Source organism: Scomber scombrus, chromosome 15 (assembly GCF_963691925.1).
Source record: "Scomber scombrus chromosome 15, fScoSco1.1, whole genome shotgun sequence".
NCBI classification, from domain to species: domain Eukaryota; kingdom Metazoa; phylum Chordata; class Actinopteri; order Scombriformes; family Scombridae; genus Scomber; species Scomber scombrus.
Genome location: NC_084984.1, coordinates 29,318,609 through 29,337,436, shown reverse-complemented (window position 1 = coordinate 29,337,436; position 18,828 = coordinate 29,318,609). Strand labels below are relative to the sequence as shown.

General features: G+C 40.4%; 1 protein-coding gene across 3 annotated transcripts in view; it reads left to right on the top strand.

Annotated features, from left to right (window-relative positions):
• pam (peptidylglycine alpha-amidating monooxygenase) overlaps positions 1 to 18,589 on the top strand; it is a 124,089-nt gene extending 105,500 nt beyond the window's left edge. For 2 of the 3 annotated variants that reach the window (XM_062434062.1, XM_062434060.1), the window contains 2 exons: positions 5,029 to 5,088; positions 15,414 to 18,589. In XM_062434062.1, the coding sequence (XP_062290046.1) occupies positions 5,029 to 5,088; positions 15,414 to 15,592 (239 nt within the window). In that variant the 3' untranslated portion in view covers positions 15,593 to 18,589. The remainder of the gene's footprint in view (positions 1 to 5,028; positions 5,089 to 15,413) is intronic. The other variant, XM_062434061.1, reaches the window with a different exon arrangement.
• The last annotated feature ends 239 nt before the right edge of the window (positions 18,590 to 18,828 follow it).

Here is an 18,828-nt window from a genome sequence, read left to right as displayed (position 1 = left end):
GGTTGGCACCCTGCGTGGTAGCTGCCTGCCATCAGTGTATGCATCTGTGTGAATGAGGTGAATGAGTTGTAGTGTAAAGCGCTTTGAGTGGTCGAAAAGACTAGAAAGGCGCTATATAAGTACAGTCCATTCCATTTAACGTTAGCTGCAGAGCAGACAGACAGCTGTACTCACAACTCTACAACTACTTTACACAGGTTACATCACAACTATACTGCTACTTTACACAGCTAACATCACAACAACATCATGGGCCCCATTTTAAGTGCCTTTGGCGTGTCCAAATCCACTTTTGCTATTTTAACGGCTGAAAAATGGTCAATGGGCCAGAGTGCATAGTCCAAAAGGGTTGGACTTAAGTCCCCTCATTAATCATAGGTATGTTTTGGGTATAACACGTGGTAAACCAATCCAGATTATCATCTCCCATCACCTTAAAATAACAGTGAAATATGCGCCAGTGACTTCAGACCGGGCTTTTTTTTGTCAGTAGCGCAATTGCTTTCCTCTACCTCAAAATAGCAATGTGCCACCAATGTGCCTTGGTGCATTTGCTATTTAGACAACGTGGGCGCAGGGCAAGAAAATAACAACTGTGCCGGTCTGAAACTAACAAAGACACATGCGTCGAACCTGACATCCACTGTGCGCTGAACACAAGACGGGACCCTAAATCTTGAAAATCTAGACAGTGGGCTGAATGTCCAGGCTGGTACTGTTTATGTGAAGCAAAGCTAATGTTACTCACCTGTCCGGCAGAAGCACAACAGCGTCTGCTTGCAGACATTCTCACTCGCTGGTCCCTCCAGCGTTGAAAAGCCAAACCGGTGTGGGTCCTTGCCTGGTCAAAGTTTTATTTTTATTTTTTGTACAATGCCCATACCACATTCACCATCTCCACTCTGAACTCCCCCTATCCCCTTTTTCTGACCTGTGCACGAGCATGAACGCTCCCTGTTTCTGATTGGCTGCAGTAGTGTTGTGGCTGTGGCTCTAGCTACTGAAAAACAGAGCCTAGGCAGTGTGTAGAAACTGAATTTTTTTTCCCCACCAGGGCTCAGCTTTTGCATGCGATATTTCAGTTTTTTATTTTTATTCTAAAGAAAATTATAAAAAAACTTTTTTGCTTTGTCATTATGGGGTATTGTGTGTAGATTAATGAAAAACCCAAACCCATTATGGAATAAAGCTGTAACATAACATAATGTGGGGAAAGTGAAAGGGTGTGAATACTTTCCGGATGCACTGTATGTAGCCAGGTGCCTGACCTTCATACAAAGAGAGTTTATGAGATGAATCGTAACGCGTAATACCTTTAAATCCTTCTCAGCACAAAGCCATATGGCCAAGGGTTCAACATCCAGAGTGAATAGCAGTCGGGACAAGGGACAATGCACGATTTAACACTGTTAACATTGATTGATGCAACAGGGGTAGAGTAAAGTAGTTTGATCCAGGCAATAAAGTCTAGGCTGAAACCAAATTGATTAAGAATGTAAAACAGATAATTCCATTCAACCCGGTGAAAAACGTTTCCGCATCCAAAGAGGGTACAATTTCGGGCGAGTTGGGGCGGAGAAACAAGAATATTAAGATGCCTCCTCGTGTTGGAAAATGATTGCCTTCCAGGGATAAAGCCAGTCTGATCCAGGTTGATCAGAGCTGGCATAATCTTTGGAGGCGGCAGGCCAGGGCCTTGGCAGTATCTTTAAGTCAACATTCAAGAGAGAAATTGTGGGGGGTAGGTGACCCTTTTGTTACAGCATCATTGAACACTCTAGCCAAATAAAGGGCCACTACACAGGAAAAAGCTTTATAAAACTCTGTAGTGTAGCCATCACACCCAGGCGACTTGTTACTATGCAAGGATTTAATAGCCTACTTTTCTTTGGAAATGGTTAAGGGTGCACCAATACTAGCAGCAATTATTTAACCTGTATTTCCTGTATTATTACTTCATTAACCAATATTTGATGATCAAGGGGATTGGGACCCTCCCAATCATGAGAAGAAGACTCGGAGGAGTACAAGTTGGCAAAAAAGTCAGATAACGCGTTGCTAATTACTGTAGGTTGTGACATCTCCAGAAGGAGATTTATACTAGGGACTAGTTTAGAAACACTGGCTGCCCGTGTCTGATATGGTCTCACAGCTCGTTGAAGACTACATTTTCTTCAGAAAGATCATGTCTTCAACAGGTGCAAGCTGGTTGTCAGTAATTGTGTGGCGAAAAACAGTCTCTCCTAAATTCTCTGCAGTGGGCTTTGAGTATGGGTTTGAAGGTTGGGGTCGATGTGGAGTGGCTTTTGTGTAACTCATCGGACTGAAGTTCCCTTTCACCCTGAAGCGGCTGTCCTAGGGGGTGAGAAGGCTGGGGCGTCCATTATCCAACACATGTGTTTTTAAAGCACTCATTTCAGTTGGCTTGTGAGCGCTGCCGGGGAACACATCACCAATGATAGCCCAGCCCAGGTCCAGCTTCTGTGCATATGGGTCTACCACTTAGCTGTTTTCTCACCTTGTGAGCTTGCAGAAGGTTCCGTCCAATAAGCAGGAGTATGTCAGCATCTGGGTCGAGGGGCTGTACTTTAGCAGCTATTGACCTCATATGGCGGTGGTGTTGTGCAGCTTCAGGGGTGGGTATTTCCTCCCGGTTGTTAGGGATAGCATTGCATTCAATAAGTGTAGGGAGAGGAAGGCACATTTTTCCATCTACTGACTACGCTGAATAGCCACAAGCTCTTCTACCTGACGTTTCAGTCACGCCAGCACAGGTCTTCAGGGTGTAGGGTTCTGTTATGCCCTGAATGTTAAACATGTCAAAAAATTCAGTCTTTGCAAGGGACAGATTACTTTGATCGTCAATGATTGCGTACATCTTCTTGACATTATGTCGTTGACCTTCAGGAAAGACATGCACCAGGCAAATCTTTGAGCAGGATTTTCCTGAGATTTCATTTCCACATACCCTTGTCAGTTGGCTGTAACATCTAGGTTTGATGATGAGCTTACTTCCTCCCCGCCATGCCCTTTAGAGGAAGAGAGGGGCTTGGGTGTCTGTGGTACTGGGCCAGGGTGGAGAGCTGCCAAGTGCCTCTCGCTGTCACACTCTACACACCTAATGGTGACATTACAGTCTTTTGCCTGGTAGCTGGTGGATGCAAGACAACGGTAGCAGATGTTATTGTCTTTGATTAATTTCTTTCTGTCTTCGATTAGCATAGTTCTAAAACTTCTGCATCTAGTCAGTGGGTGTGGCTTGTGATGTATAGGACATTGCCTGCTAATATCTTCAGCCACGTTTTTCACTGTTGTAGCTACATCTGCTGACACGTCTCTCTTGTGCACTGTAACTGATGGCCTTGTGTCTTTCTTGGAACTGACAGAGGAGAGATGAGCTAGGGTGAAGCTTGGGTCATTCCTTGCTAGAGCCTTTTTCCTCACAAACTCAAAAAAGAAAGAGAAGGGTGGGAAGGCAACATTATAGTCTTCTTTAAACCTTGACCCTACCATTGTCCATTTTTCTTGAAGATGAAAGGGTAGCTTCTCCACAATTGGACTTACTCCCCTGGCTGTGTCTAAGTAACTTAAACTGGGTAAATACCCATCCAGCTTTGCAGCTTCAAGTTCACAGAGCAAGTCTGATAGCTCACGAAGCTTGTGGAGTTCTTTGCTGGAGAGCTTGGGGAAGTTTTCTATCCTGGAAAACATGGATCTTTCTATTGCTTCTGGTGAACCATAGCATTCTTTAAGTCTTGTCCAGATCATGCCCAGACCAGCAGATGGGTGGCGTATGTTGACTGCTTTTACCCTTTTTGCATGTTCTGAAGACTCAGGGCCCAGCCACTTGATGAGCAGGTTTATTTTCTTCACTGGCAGTAAGACAGAGGTCTGTAATGGTACGCTGAAACGTGGACTTCCAGCTTAGATAACTTTCTGGCTTGCCATCAAACTTAGTCAGTCCTCCAGTCACCAGCTGACTCTTTGCTAGGAACCTGGCGAGGTCACTGGCGGCGTTGTCAGTAGCTGTATAATAACCCAACTCCAACTTAAATAAGGGAGAACAGTGCCAAATTTGAAACTCTGAAAATGTGTGGTTGAAACACTGTAAAAACAGTGCTATAGTTGTGAAGAAGGAAAATTCAAATACAAAATAATGTTTTCAGAGATTAGAATCTTTTTTCAGCCTATCAAAACACTATATACACCTTCAAAACTTAGTTCCAAAGTTTCAAATCTTTTGTACGCTTTCAAACACGGAGTTTCAAACTTTCAAAGTTTTTTCTTTCAGTTCCGCGTCATGGCAGTGTCTTGGCTCCATACTTTTCTTTTTATTCCTTTTTTTTTTTTGTTAAGATTTATTTTGGGGCATTTTTTCCTTTTTTTGAAAGTACTTGGCATAGAGCCCAATAGGAATGACCTTCAGCAAAGCAGTCCCTTGCTAGAATCAAACCAGGGATTCTGCCATTATGTGGCATGCAGGGTAACCACTCTACTACCAAGGTGCTCCTCCGCTTCTTTTAAAAAAAGATAGCCGGACCCTGTTTCCGTTTTCTGCCGTGATCACTAGTCTGACAGGGTACTAAAGGGAAGGCCTGAGTCCTCGCTGGTATACCTTAGCCAGTGGGCCACTGGTCTGTAGTTATGAGAACTGGACTCCTCCGTGCTCTGATTGGTTGTTTTGATTTGTGAGCGGTGGATTCTTACAAATCATTTTACGACCACTGGGTGGACCCAGAGACAGCTTATCTGTATCTTATTCTACTATCAGATCATAATGACAATTTTAGCAAATATAACACAAAAATAGTAACAGACTGAAGCTTTAAAAAGAAGAGCGAGGGAGGGAAGAAGGAAGGAGTATAATGACAACACAAACACTAGGGCTCCAGTAGCAACTTGTTTCAAGTGTAACTGGATGTTGACGCACTTACTGTCAATGGGTTTTGTTTATGCTGTGTTGTCTGTTGTACGTTTAATCTTTGGTCAGAATTCAGCTGAATATTGTTTCATATTCTTTGTTGGCAGACCGACATGAGGTGAAAACTGAGTCCAGTCCTGTGGGAGGGATCTTGGGAAAAATAAGAGGCAAGTAATTTATGACATAAAAAAAGTATTTACATGTGCTGTATATTATTACTTAAACCACTGCATCCTGTATTGACTTGATTATTTGTGTACTGTAAGCACACATTCCCATTCAGTTTAATGAGAAAGTGTGTCCAAACCTTTGACAGGTATTGTACACTTTTTAAAGACAGCTAGCAAGCCATTGCTTGCAATATACTTTAAACTCACCCCTAAGTTTCATGAGCTTCTGTAATGATAACATTTTAACTATTAGAGACAAAATTCATCACCCCCTGCCCTCAACAGGCGCTAATTTACAGCTGCAGCAACAGCTGTAAGACCTGATATATATTTAGAATATTTTTTCTATGATCAACTTTACTGAACTAACTTCAGTGATTACTTGATCCAAACCATCAACTTGTCTCTTATATCCAATCCCAACTAGGCTGCTCAAGGTCAGGTCACGGTCAAAGTCTTAAGGTGTTTTCACACCATCAGCATTTAGTGCTCTTTAATCGAACCGTAGTTGGTTTGACCCCTTGTTTCGGTTTGTTTGCGTCAGTCGGAATCGGTCAATCACACTCAGGTCTGCACCAAATTAACCGGTCCGAAATCCGCACCAACTGCTGAACACTGGTGCGGTTCCGGTGGTGAGAAAGAAACCCGAAACAAATAAACTAAAAACTACCTAGTTGTAATGAATTATGGGTATGGGGGACGCTGAATTGTGGATATAATTAAATATTTCATTTCATATATTTTATATTTCATTTATATTTCTCGCTGAGGTGACGTGCAACGCGTCTTCGGTGACTCCAGTACATCATCAGATTATTTTCCAGTGGGAGCTGCGCCTCGTTTTCAAACTATCATTTTCCAAAAATTAGCCGAGGTGTGGGAAGTAACAAAGTATTTGTACTACTGTACTTAAGTAAATATTTCAGGTCTATGTACTTTATTTGAGTATTTATATTTCTGATGGCTTTTTGCTTTTACTCCCTACATTTGAACACAAATATCTGGACTGTCTACTCCTTAAGATGTCAAAACAGGCACGTTACTTGTTTCAACCTCAGTGACTTCATAGAAATAAGACATAGATAGCTAGATAGATAGATAGATAGATAGATAGATAGATAGATAGATAGATAGATAGATAGATAGATAGATAGATAGATAGATAGATAGATAGATAGATAGATAGATAGATAGATAGATAGAGAGAGAGATGTAAACTTTATTGATCCCCTTGGGGAAATTTAGGGTCCAGCAGCTTAATACACAAAGACATCAAAGAACAATATACTACATTAAATACAAAATACAAAATAAGAAGAAAAACTAAATACTAAATACTAAATACTAAAAACTAAAATACTAAAATACTAAAATAAGAACAACAAGGTCTGACGATGAGGCTGTATGATAAAGTGCAGAAATAAAATAAAATAAAAGTAAAAATAAACCTAAAAATATAGTGCAATATACAATTTAAAGGGAATTTAGTGAATATACCTTTTACAATTTAAATTTACAATTTAAAGTGAATTTAGTCCAGGCTGTGGCTGTGAGGGTCCTTTTATTGCCAGATTGTGAAGTTGTATGGCCCTGGGGACAAATGAATTACTCAGTCTGTCAGTTTTGCATGACAGTAAGCGTAGTCTCCAGCTGATCATGCTCTTCTGCTGGATGATGGTGTTGTGAAGTGGATGACCTTCATTGTCCATGATGGTGAGCAGTTTGTTCAGGGTCCTTTTGTCTGTTACTGAAGTGAAGCTCCCACAACAGAGCCAGCTTTCTTTACCAGTCTATCCAGTCGCCCGGCATCCCTCTTCTTAGTGCTTCCTCCCCAGCACACCCCTGCATAGAAGAGGACGCTGGCGACTACAGAATGGTAAAACATCCCGAGGAGTTTGATGCATACGTTGAAGGACCGCAGCCTCCTCAGGAAGTACAGCCGGCTCTGTCCTTTTTTGTAGATGGCGTCAGTATTGGCTGACCAGTCAAGTTTATTGTACAGATGTAACCCCAGGTACTTATATGTGCTTACCACCTCCACATTGACTCCCTCAATGGAGACTAGTAGCAGCGCGGGCTTAGACCTACGGAAATCCACCACCATCTCCTTGGTCTTAGCAGTGTTAAGTTGTAGGTGGTTGAGTTTGCACCATTGCACAAAGTCCTCCACCAGGCTCCTGTACTCCCCCTCCTGCCCATCTCTGATACACCCCACAGTTGCAGTATGGTCCGAAAACTTCTGCATGTGGCATGACTCTTTGTTGTATCCGAAGTCAGACGTGTACAGAGTGAACAGGACAGTAGACAGCACAGTTCCCTGTGGTGCTCCGGTGCTGCATACCAGTGTCAGAGAGGCAGTCCTTTAGTCTGACGAACTGTGGCTGATTGTAGGGGGGAAGGGGTGGGGTGGGAGGGAGGGAGAGAGGGAGGGGGGGCCTTTGATGATGGGGGGTTTTGGGAGATGGGGGGGTGTGTGAGAGAGGGGATAGGTGGGATGGGTGCTGAATGGATTTGCAAGCCAACAGAGACTGGAGAGGGGGTGGGGTAGGCCGCCGCAGCTGCGCAGTCGAACCGGTTGTAGAACTTATTCAGCTCATTTGCCCTGTCCCGACCTCCTTCAACACATCTGCTGCTCTTCCTCATGCCAGTCATCGTCTTCATCCCATCCCACACCTCTCGCACGTTGTTCTGCTGCAACTTCCTCTCTACCTTCCTTCTCTATTCCTCCCTTGCCTCTTTCAGCTTGACTTTGAGTTCACCCTGTACGTGCTTCAGCTTTGTCAGGTCCCCCTCCTTAAACGCCTTCTTTTTCCTATTGAGGAGGGCCTTGACATCGCTGGTTATCCAAGGCTTGTTGTTAGGAAAACAACAAACACTTTTTGTGGGAACTACATGTCCTCACAGAAGTTCAGGTAGTCAGAAAAGCAGTGTGCGAGCCCATCAATGTCCTCACCATATGATTGTTGGAAAATGTTCCAGTCTGTTGTATCCAAGCAGTCCCTCATGGCCTCGTTCGTCTCGGGGTAATACTTCCTGAAGGTGCGTGTTGTGGTTGGTTCTCTCCGAACGCGTGGAGTGTACAGTGGTTGTAGGGAGACCAGATTGTGATCAGATTTCCCCAGTGGTGGTAGTGCTGTGGCAGTGTAAGCATCCTTAATGTTGGCATACAGAAGATCAATGGTTCTGCTCTGTTGTGTGGGGCAGTTAACAAACTGGTAAAAGGCGGGCAGTGTTGAGTCCAATGTGACATGATCAAAATCCCCTGATATGGCAATGAAAGCATCGGGGTGCTGAGCCTGGAGTCTCACGATATTTGAGTGGATGACGTCACACGCGATTTCAGCCTTAGCTCGAGGCTGTATGCACACACAGACGATGATGGCGTTTGTGAACTCTCTCGGCAAGTAATACGGACGTAAACTCATCGCTAGCAGTTCAACGTCTGGGAAGCAGATAATGTCCTTCACCGTATCATGTCCGGGGTTTCACCATCTGTTGTTGATGTAAAGTACGAGCCCTCCACCTTTGCTTTTTCCACTCAAACTCGGGTCTCTGTCTCGCCCTCACAAGTGAGAAACCGGGAAGCTCAATGTTAGCATCTGGTGTGTTATTGTTCAGCCACGTCTCCGTAAGAACCATCAAGCTGCATTCCCTGTACAGTTTAACGTTCCTCACCAGAGATTCCAGTTCGTCAGTTTTGTTTGTGAGTGAATTAACGTTCCCAATCAATCACGAAGGAATGGACGGTTTATACATCCACTGCTTCGCGAGGACCCTCGCCTTAACTTTAGCCCCCGCTCTGTAGCCTCGGTAGGGACGTCTCATCTCCTTCGGTATTCTGTTAACGTAAGGGTTGTCTGTAGTTTCCTTTGTTCTCAGCTCTAGTAACTGATTCCTCGGGTAAATCCACCTTGTGCTGTTGCTTTCCTGCGGAGTGGTGTCCATATCCATAGGATATAACATGTCCGGTTTGCAAGCGGAAAAATAGTTGAAAAAGTAAATTTTAAAAAGTAGTTAAAAGACAAACAAAGACGTAAACAACGAGAGCTACTGGGAGGCCACCGGCGCCGGATGTACAAGACATGACGTGAAAATAAACGAAAACAAGGAAATGGTAAACTTATTTAGAGAAATATTAAAAAATTAACTGGCATGAGTAATGAAGAGAAACCTTCCACAACTGAGCTCAAAGTTAATGGAATTCTGATACAAGATAATGACTTGATAGCAATTTCTTTTTTTTTTTTTTAAAGAAAGCACAGACGCCTTTATTTAACAGTGGACAGACAGGAAACAGGAGAGAGAGGAGGGGGTGACATGCAGCAAAGAACCTCCGGCCGGGATTCGAACCGGGGTCGGCTGCGTATATGGCACATGCGCTCTAACCACTCGACCACCTGCGCGCCAATAGCGAGTACTTTTCATGATTTTTTTATAAACTCAGTTAAGGAGTTACACGTGGGCAAAATTGTTGGTACCCCTCTGTTAATGAAAGAAAGGCAGTAATAAAAATCATAACTTCACTATGACACTCAAAAGCTAAGGATGCATATGATCTGGACTAGGCATGGGCCGGTATGAGATCCTGACGGTATGATAACCTTAGGCAAAAATATCACGGTTTTACGGTATTATGATTACAGCCCTAAAATGGGTTATTTTGAAATGTCTGTATTTATAAACAAAAAAAAAGTGTTTTTTTCTATTGAACAGTCTTTTATTTTTAATCAATATATAGAACATGATGGAACATTAGTAAATATGTATTTAAAATAAAAAAAATAAATAACTGAATTATTTCTAAATAAAAAAAATAAGTGCAGTCCTTTAACTGAGGCTAAACCTGCAACAAGTCACGACATAAATGAATTATTTTTAGTGAAAAAAAAACAACACAAAATGCAAATAAATGCAATCACTTAACCTACGTGGCCGGGGGTGGGGTTCCTGTTACACTTGGTGTCGGTCCGGGTGGGGTGGGGTTGCGATCGGTCTAATAAGCGGCTCTCACACGCGCTGCATTTATAGTCACACAAACACACGCGCGTGCAGTCACTCTCTAGTTTGTGCTCTTGCTCGCTCCAGATTCCGGGAGATTGTATCTCAATATGCGGGAGACTCATTTTGTCAGACGGGGGGAAAGTTTAGGGGGCTCGCCTCCTTCAGCCATCATACAGCCTGCTTGTAACAGCAACCGGAGGTGCGCGGGGGGAGGGGTACTTTATGCTGCAGCTGCACACGAACTGAGGGACCTCCATTTTCTTCCTTTTTCATACCCGTGGTATACCTTGAAAACGGTAACCGGCCCATGCCTAGTCTGTACAACACATTTTTGAAATCACATAAGGAGTCCCTTGCTTGGCCCATTGCTCATTTGATTAACCTTTCAAATAGGCATAGTCTTTTTCCTAGCCCCTGGAAAAAAGCAGTGGTGTCCCCTGTTTTTAAGTCTGGTTATAAAATAACTGTGTCAAATTACAGACCCATCAGCATTCTATCAGTGATTTCAAATGTATGATAAAAATGGTTAGCAGAACAGCTGAAAGCACACCTAAACTTAGGTACAGACGCGGTTTTACAATAGAGGCAAGGTAGGCAACTGCCTGGGGCCCCACCAACTTCCCCGAACTGCAGGGGCCCTGCAGAGAACAGGTAATCTGAGGCACCTTCTCCTCATCTGGTATCCTGAATCAATACATATTGTCTCCACTAGATGGCACACTAAGACCACAAAAATGAATCTGGATGACTGCAGACCACAAATGAATCTGGATGAGTGCTTGACTTAATAATCTACTGCAATATTCCGAAACTGTAACATGTTATAATAAACTATTCATCAAGATGACACAGAAATAGGTTTAGAAGTAAACATAGTCTAAATTAGAACCACAAATATATTTCTATAGGTTACAACTATCATCCTCAACATGTTGTCCTTAGGAATCTAGTGGAAGTTAAGAAAGACACTCTATCAGTCAACAGTTATTATTATTAATAACTTAATAATGTATACAGATATCTAGTAAACCAAAATAACTTATACAATTTTTTATTTTTTTAATTTTTTAAATTAGTTTATTTGTCAGGGACAGTGCATATTAATAAACATATCTGTAAATATGCCAGAATTAGCCCAAAGGCTAGTTTCCATCGGTTGTCCCTGGCCAGGTGTGAGTTGGCAGCCTAAAATCAAGATCAAGAAACAGATTTAAAACATTATAAGACAAGTTAGTTACAATAAGTATAAAACACAGAGTGACATAAGCAGCAAACAGTAAAAGCAAAGCGAACTACGACTGAACAAAGCAACAAACAGTTACAGTGCAGTTAGACAGGAGCAGACATATGCAATTTAATTCACATGTTTTATTCTTGCTCAAAGTTACACAATTTTTGGCAGGAATATTTTGAGACTATGTTTAAAATACTTAGTTTTGAAATTAAGAAATGCCCTTTCATTGCTATATTTGTAGGCCCTCAGAACCATGGTCTGTTCACCTCAACAGTTCGGCCCCATATTAACAATCTATAGTGCATGGCATGAAGCGCGTGACGCAAGTGCCTGTGGGGCGTATCCAAATCCACTTTTGCTATTTTAATGCCGGAAAAATGGTCAATGCGCCAGGCGCATGGTCTGAAAGGGTTGGACTTAAGTCCCCTCATTAATCATAAGTGTGTTTCAGGCGTAACACGCGGTTAACCTATCAGACTGTCATTTCCCATTCCATTTAAAAGCCAGGAGTGCTGTCACTTTGGCGGATTGCTATTATAACAGCGCATTTACCCAGCAATGCGTTTCAATAATAAAACATGAGTTACTTTTGCTGAAAAGAAAGTTGGCTGATGAGCTGCTAACCTCACATTTAATATGGAGATATAACCAACCAGTCTGATGAGTGTAGAGGTGTGTGTGGTTATACTGCAGCAGCCTGGTGTCATCAGCTGATTTAATAAACAGTAAGGCTGTGTGTAATGGCACTGTGCTCTGTGAAGCATCTCAGAGGCTGCAGACTTATCAACATATCAGTCCTTTAGTATAAACAGCTGTGGATAAGAGACACTGTAAGAATCACCACATTCATTAACAGATTAATACAGATGTTTTAACCACAGATGTTCAGATGCTTTTCTTGTTGATAAAATCACTAAGTGGCAGCGGAGCGTCTTTCCTCCAGAAGCAGACCTGGTTCTGAGATCCATTCTCCACAAGAACACCAACAACTCACTTTGTGCTGCATATTTTCACGTCTCCTTCCGTCAGGTCACCGTGCATGCGGCTGCACCACACAGATTTGTCTTCATTTATTTTTCATTTAATTAATTATTAATTACATGGTTCTCTTTTAAAATGGTTTGTTCAGTCATGTACTAACAGGTAAACTCAGCAGGGTTTTAATTGTTGAAAGTATGTAAACCTGATCAATGTCATCTCCATCTCGTAGCTGCACTTTCCAAGGTGCTGACCCCCCCCCCCCCCCCCCCAAGAAAACCAAACAAAAAACAGTGGATGGCTCATTCTCATTTAATTTGTTATTTTTTACAATTAATTAAATCTGATAAATATTATGACTAATTAATATGACATGTATTTTTAATATGCTGATGTACATCATAATAAGAATTCGCATTGTGGTCCTTTTATTTGTAATGTTTTGCATGTTTGTGTGCTGCTGCGCGTCCGTGTGTGCGTAACATTATTTTTATTGAGCATTTTTTATGAAACAGAACAAAGCAGTCTAGCTGTATGCATGTAAAAACAAAAAAACAAAAACGAATAAATAAATAAAAAACAAACATTCAAACAAAAACAACAAAAATCAAAAGGTCAAATTAAAAAATCTAAAAAGATGTGCATATTTCAAATACACAGTATCTCCTCCAGATACATTTCACATAATCACTGCCATATCAGTGCAAAAGGAAAACAAAGAGATGGATAAAAAGAAACAAAAGTGGTGGTGGTGCAGTACAGGTTTAACAGATCACTGTTCTAGGAGGTTAATCTAGGCTTGCCATGTTTTTAAACATCTCTGTGGGTTACCTCTAATACTATATGTGATCTTTTCTAGGGGCATACAGTAGTTGAGTTCATTTACCCAGTGTGAGTGACTAGGGGGGTCTTCAGCAATCCATTTAGACAGAACACATTTTTTTGCTGCCGTCATGGCCAGTCCTAAGAAATCAGCTGAGTGTATTGAGTTGAACTGGAGATTAGAGTAGTCCCCTAGAAGTACTATGGAAGGTGATAAGTTAAATTCCATTTTAAGACTTACTTGAGTGTCTTCTATGTCTTTCCACCATTGTTCTAGCTTTGGACATGCCCAGGTCATATGAAGAAAGTTACCGATCTCAGTTTAACATCTGATGCATTGTGGGGATGTATTGCCTTTGAAACAACACATTTTTTCAGTGGTGTAATAGATCCTGTGAATGGTTTTAAAATTACATATTTTATATCTTGTATTAATAAATGCTTTTTGTGCATCTGTGAGCAATAAGGACCAGTGATCATCATTTATCTGAGTTCCAAGATCTTTCTCCCACTTCTCTTTGACCAGGTTAGTATTAGCTTTATTGTATGACATTAAAAGGTCATAAATTCTCCAAATATGTTTGCTGTGAATTCTTTGGGTGAACAGCAATTCCAACTGTGAAAGCTCTGGTTTTTCCATGGTTCCCCCCAGCTGTGATCGTATAAAGTGGCGCAGTTGTAAATATCTATAAAAGTGTGTGGCTGGTAATTGGTGGGAGTCCCTCAACTGCTGAAATGATTTTAAAGTGTTACCGTCATATAGGTCGTCAATCTTGATTATATTATTCTGGGTCCATACCTTAAAGCCCAGGTCCTTCTGCACAAAATCTAAGGATGGGTTGGACATGATAGGGGTAAGTGGAGATAAGGAGGTGACTTGCCCTATATAACGATTAATTTTTCGTGTCATTCAGCGTAGACATTCAGCGCTATTTATTGTTTGAATAATCAATGTAATAGGACACAACTGGGCAACAAAACACACTTGTCACTCACATGTTCCAATACTTTTGCTCACCTGAAAATGTGGTGTTCAGTTACAAATAATGCTATCTTTTAAGTTGTGTATCAGATCTAGATGTAAATACCTGGATATAAAAGCTGAAATGTTGATCTCTTGTCTCATATTCATCTTTTGATGTCAAACCCAAATGTTTTCAGTCTACAGCAAAAATAAAGGAATTGGCCTCACTGTTCCAATACTTTTGGATGGGACTATAAATGTGTGTAATTTGGTCTGGCTACGTTTCATACTTTTTGATCTGTGGCCCCACATGTGCACCCTGTTCCTCTCCCATTCAATCCCAAATCTCCATTCTGTCTGCCCATGCTCTGTTGTCATGCTCTGCAATCGTTAACTACCATGGCAATGTGTGTGTGTGTGTAACGTATATCTCCTTATTGCAGTGTCCGATAAATACCCGGTTCTAAATGCCCCTGACAGAAACCTTTCTGCTTCGCCGCGGCCCAATGTGCGCAATGGTGCGAGGTCCCGCCCAACGCTGCTCGCAGCTTTAATTATTTATTTATTTTTTATTCTCTCTGGTGAATAAAAAATGTTTTTAAAAACCTAAAAACATGGAACAAAATAATTAAAAGGTATCAATTTAGGAAAAAGACTGAAATGTTTAAATGGTTTGCCTATGATCAAGATTGTATGCCCAAAAATTATGATATAAGGTTTAAAAATTGGATAGGAAATGGGCTTACGGCGTACTGCACACTCCTAGATCAGGATACAGTTCTGAACTTCCAGGAACTTAAGGCTACATTTGGCTTACAAGTCCAGATCACTTTAGATATTTACAAATCAGAGACTTTGTGAACAAAAAAATCCCGACTGATGTTGCCTCAGGGAGGGAAGAAATTCTTAACATTTTTCAAAGAGCTTACAAGAATGCTACCTTCCAAAAAATAATATCTATATTAAATAACTATATTTAGCTCTCTAAAAAGTGACCATACTTTGTACATTAAGGAAAGATGGGAAGCAGAGGGAGGCCTCACAGTATCACAAGAAGAGTGGGACAGGATCTGCAAACAGCAATGGACAGTGACAAGCTCCCCCTCCTGGAGGGAGCTTGTAATAATAATAATATTAATACATTTTATTCAAAGTAGATGACTGCCCACCTAGAACCCAGTTCTGCTTGAGGTTGCCAAGTGCTTGCTCATGGGGGAATATTGAGTGTCTTTTGTTGTGATTTGGTGAAATAAGAAATCCTGAATTGAATTGAATATTACTGACATGTTTTTTTCTCCATGTTGGTGTTTTCTCTTTGGTCAGGTAAAGCAGTGGGCAGTCTGAACCTTGGGAACTTCTTTGCGTCCCATAAGGGTTACAGTCGTCAGGGCTTTGACCAGCTTAGCACTGAAGGCAGCGACCAGGAGAGGAATGACGAAGAGAGTAGCGACTCAGAAAACGAGGAATACTCTGCTCTGCCACCTCCTCGATCTTCCACTTAGACGCTCAGGGGCTGGTCACCAACCTTCTGCTTACATTTCCAGGATGTATGAGTGTAACTGTTGTTTTAGCTGCAAATCTTATTGTTTATATATTTATGTATGTACATAGAAACTATTTGGTATTATTAAGACAATTTATTTAATCTTAATTTAATTTACCCAGGGTCTTGAAATAGCATTGGTGACACAATTCACACAAAGGATTTTTTCCCCTGAAAATCAGACAGATAATTCTACCTTTCAATTATCCATTTCCCCTTGTTTCATGAATTTTGTTTAAATGGAATTTAAATGAGTGAAATCAGGAAATGAAGAATAATTGAATGAAATTCTTAAAATAATTATTAAAAAAAGAAAACCCAAAACAATTCCAAGCCTATACCTGGATTTTTATTTCAGCTTGTGAGAAAAAAAGTAATAAAAAATTAAGATTGGAAATTTCTATGACCGAAATGTGGTGTGTATTTCGTAGTCGGTCAGTTGATGCTTTTCATTTGTACTTAAAGAAAAAGTTTTGTTTTTACACCTCAACGGCTCTGTTTTTGTGGCAGCGCTAAGACCAACACAAGCAATGCCGTCACAGTTTGGTATCTTTCTTACTGTGACTGGCATTGCCTGTCTGTTTTCCCAACACTCAGGTGGGAAAAGTGCAAAGGGTTCTTGGTACTTTGGGAGAAGTTGGGTCTCCCATGTCTGTTTGTGGGGAAACGAAAATAGACAGAGATAATGCGCATCAAAAATTAAATTCCCAAAATGTAAATTGATCCATTGTGGAGAGCACTGGATCAAGAGCAAACAAGGAAAAGAATAGAAACAGTCTGATTGGAAGTCATCTACTAAATACAATAGTTAGAGAATACATAATTATGTTACTGCTTTGGTTGCAGTAGGTTTGAGGTTCACAGTTAGGATTTAGACAATGCCATACCAGAGCACAGGTATGGTTACAGGTGTCAATAAAACCGACCAGTGTGTGGTGGTGTGTGGGTTTCCACACACTGGTCTGTTTTAATTACAGAAATGTTGTGATTTCATTGTGATTTTAAGAATGAGTTGTTTAACAGCACCAATATGCAGTATACACTTATCAAGCTCGTTATTAGGAAACCTCTTTGCAATGTAATGCAATTCAATACACCAGCTACAACAGTTTTTGTTAACAGTGTGTAGTCTGAACGTATTCTACTTTTTGTTTATTATTGATATATTAGTGGGTGGTGGTGCTGTACTGAATTACATTATATTGAAAAGTATTCCTAATATTTTGCTGCATTCAACTCATATTTGTTAATGGAGTTAAGACAACTAGTGCTCAATGAGTATACACCTTCATTTTTGGAACTTTTGGAAAAGTGCATCTTCACTAGCATTAATACATTCTGTGTATTAAAGCTACACATATAGCATTATTTCAACATAAATGTTTGTTACATGTTTCAGTTCAGTAACATTTCACTTGTAATTGTGTGCCTTTATTTCGCCTTTCATGAGCATATGCCATTACAAACTGTACCAAGGGATGAAAGCTGCTGCTTCTTGTAGAACTTGTATTGTATACATTTTTTCCCTCCATTCAAGTCGACAGGGAAAGCATATTATGTATATGTGTATACACACATACATATGTATATATATAAATATACAGTACCAGTCAAAAGTTTGGACACTCTTTCTAAATTCAAGTCAATGAGAAAGTGTGTTCAAACTTTTGACTGGAACTGTATATTTATTTATTTATTCATGTGTGTGTGTATATATATATCTTTGTGTGTTCACTGTCAGTCAAACATTGTTCAACAGCCAGGTCTCAATCACTGTATCCATTAATGCATTAAACTGACCATCAATTCAAATGGTATGCTATGAATTACAAGTTCACATTTTTTTAGCAAATGGGAAACATGAAGAACAGCTTGTGTGGTCCCTTTAAATGTCTGTGTTCATTAGGGCTGACCCCGAGTACATTTGACTGAATCTGTATCAAGGAAGTGATCCAGTTCTAATCTTTTGTGTAGTCTGAACTAAGTAGGTCCCAATAACGTTTTCTCAGCCCTCATCCTGACCTGTCTATGGGTGTATCTGAATATGAAAACCGGATAGAGATACACACACTAAAATAACGGATGTTCAAAAGTGTTAAATTTGATCAGACGTCCTGAAATTTGAGAAAACTTGATGAGAGGAGACATAACATTCTGTTTGTTTTTTTAATATGATCCATTCCACCACCACAATCATCTTTGGATGAATGTTTTGTATGTATTTTTCCCTTTGCAAGTAAGCAAGACAGTAGAGATATCCCTATTGTGAACCATTGTACAGCTATCAAAGCCCCATTCCATTTCTGTACTTGGAACTTAGTACATTGCTTGAGACTTATGAATTGTAATTTATTAATTGAACCAATTTGATTACCAATTTATCAGAAGAATAAGTGGAAAAATTAGAATGTGAAAGTCTGAGAATACTGAAGTCAACCAAATCAAGTAATTAATTGAAGTCTGGTGGCACCAACAGCAGCTTCAAAAAATGAATGCCACATCAATAAAATACACAGACACAGAGGAAACACACAGATTGATGAAGTGTGTTGGTCATGCTTTCAGAATAATCTGAATTTTTATTCTGTATTCTCCATTTTTATTACATTTGCTTAATCTGTCATTCCCTTTTCTCAAGTTTCATCCAGTATTCTCAGACCTTCATCAAACATATATTGTTTATCTGTTCTGTATCTGTGTCTGTCTATATTCTTAATTTGCCATGATGTTTGAATGATTTACTTAATGGCATGCCATAGAAATAGCATTTCTGATGTTAAGTCACGTGTGCTATCTGATATTTATTGTGACACTGGTTTCGCTGCAAAAGTACTATTTTCAGTAACAATGTTATTTGTGTAATAAAGTGTCTGCAAAGCATCACAGTGTCATGGTGGCTGTGGGATCAGACCACTCAGGCAGTTGGATTGAATGACAGTTCATATCATCACAGTTGAGGCAGTAATTTAAAATGCATGCCCATTGAGTGTAAACTAACTTGTTTAAAAAAAAAAAAAAAAGGCATCTTGTATAGGCATTTGAATAAATTAGTTTGTTTTTGCTTGGCTGATTCTGATTGTGGTGGTACAAGGGAGACTAGAATTAGTGCCAAATATCCAACTTAGATTCAACCTTATTAATCTTGGAATGAGGACAGACAACGCCACCCTGGGACTTCTACCCAGGGAATATTGA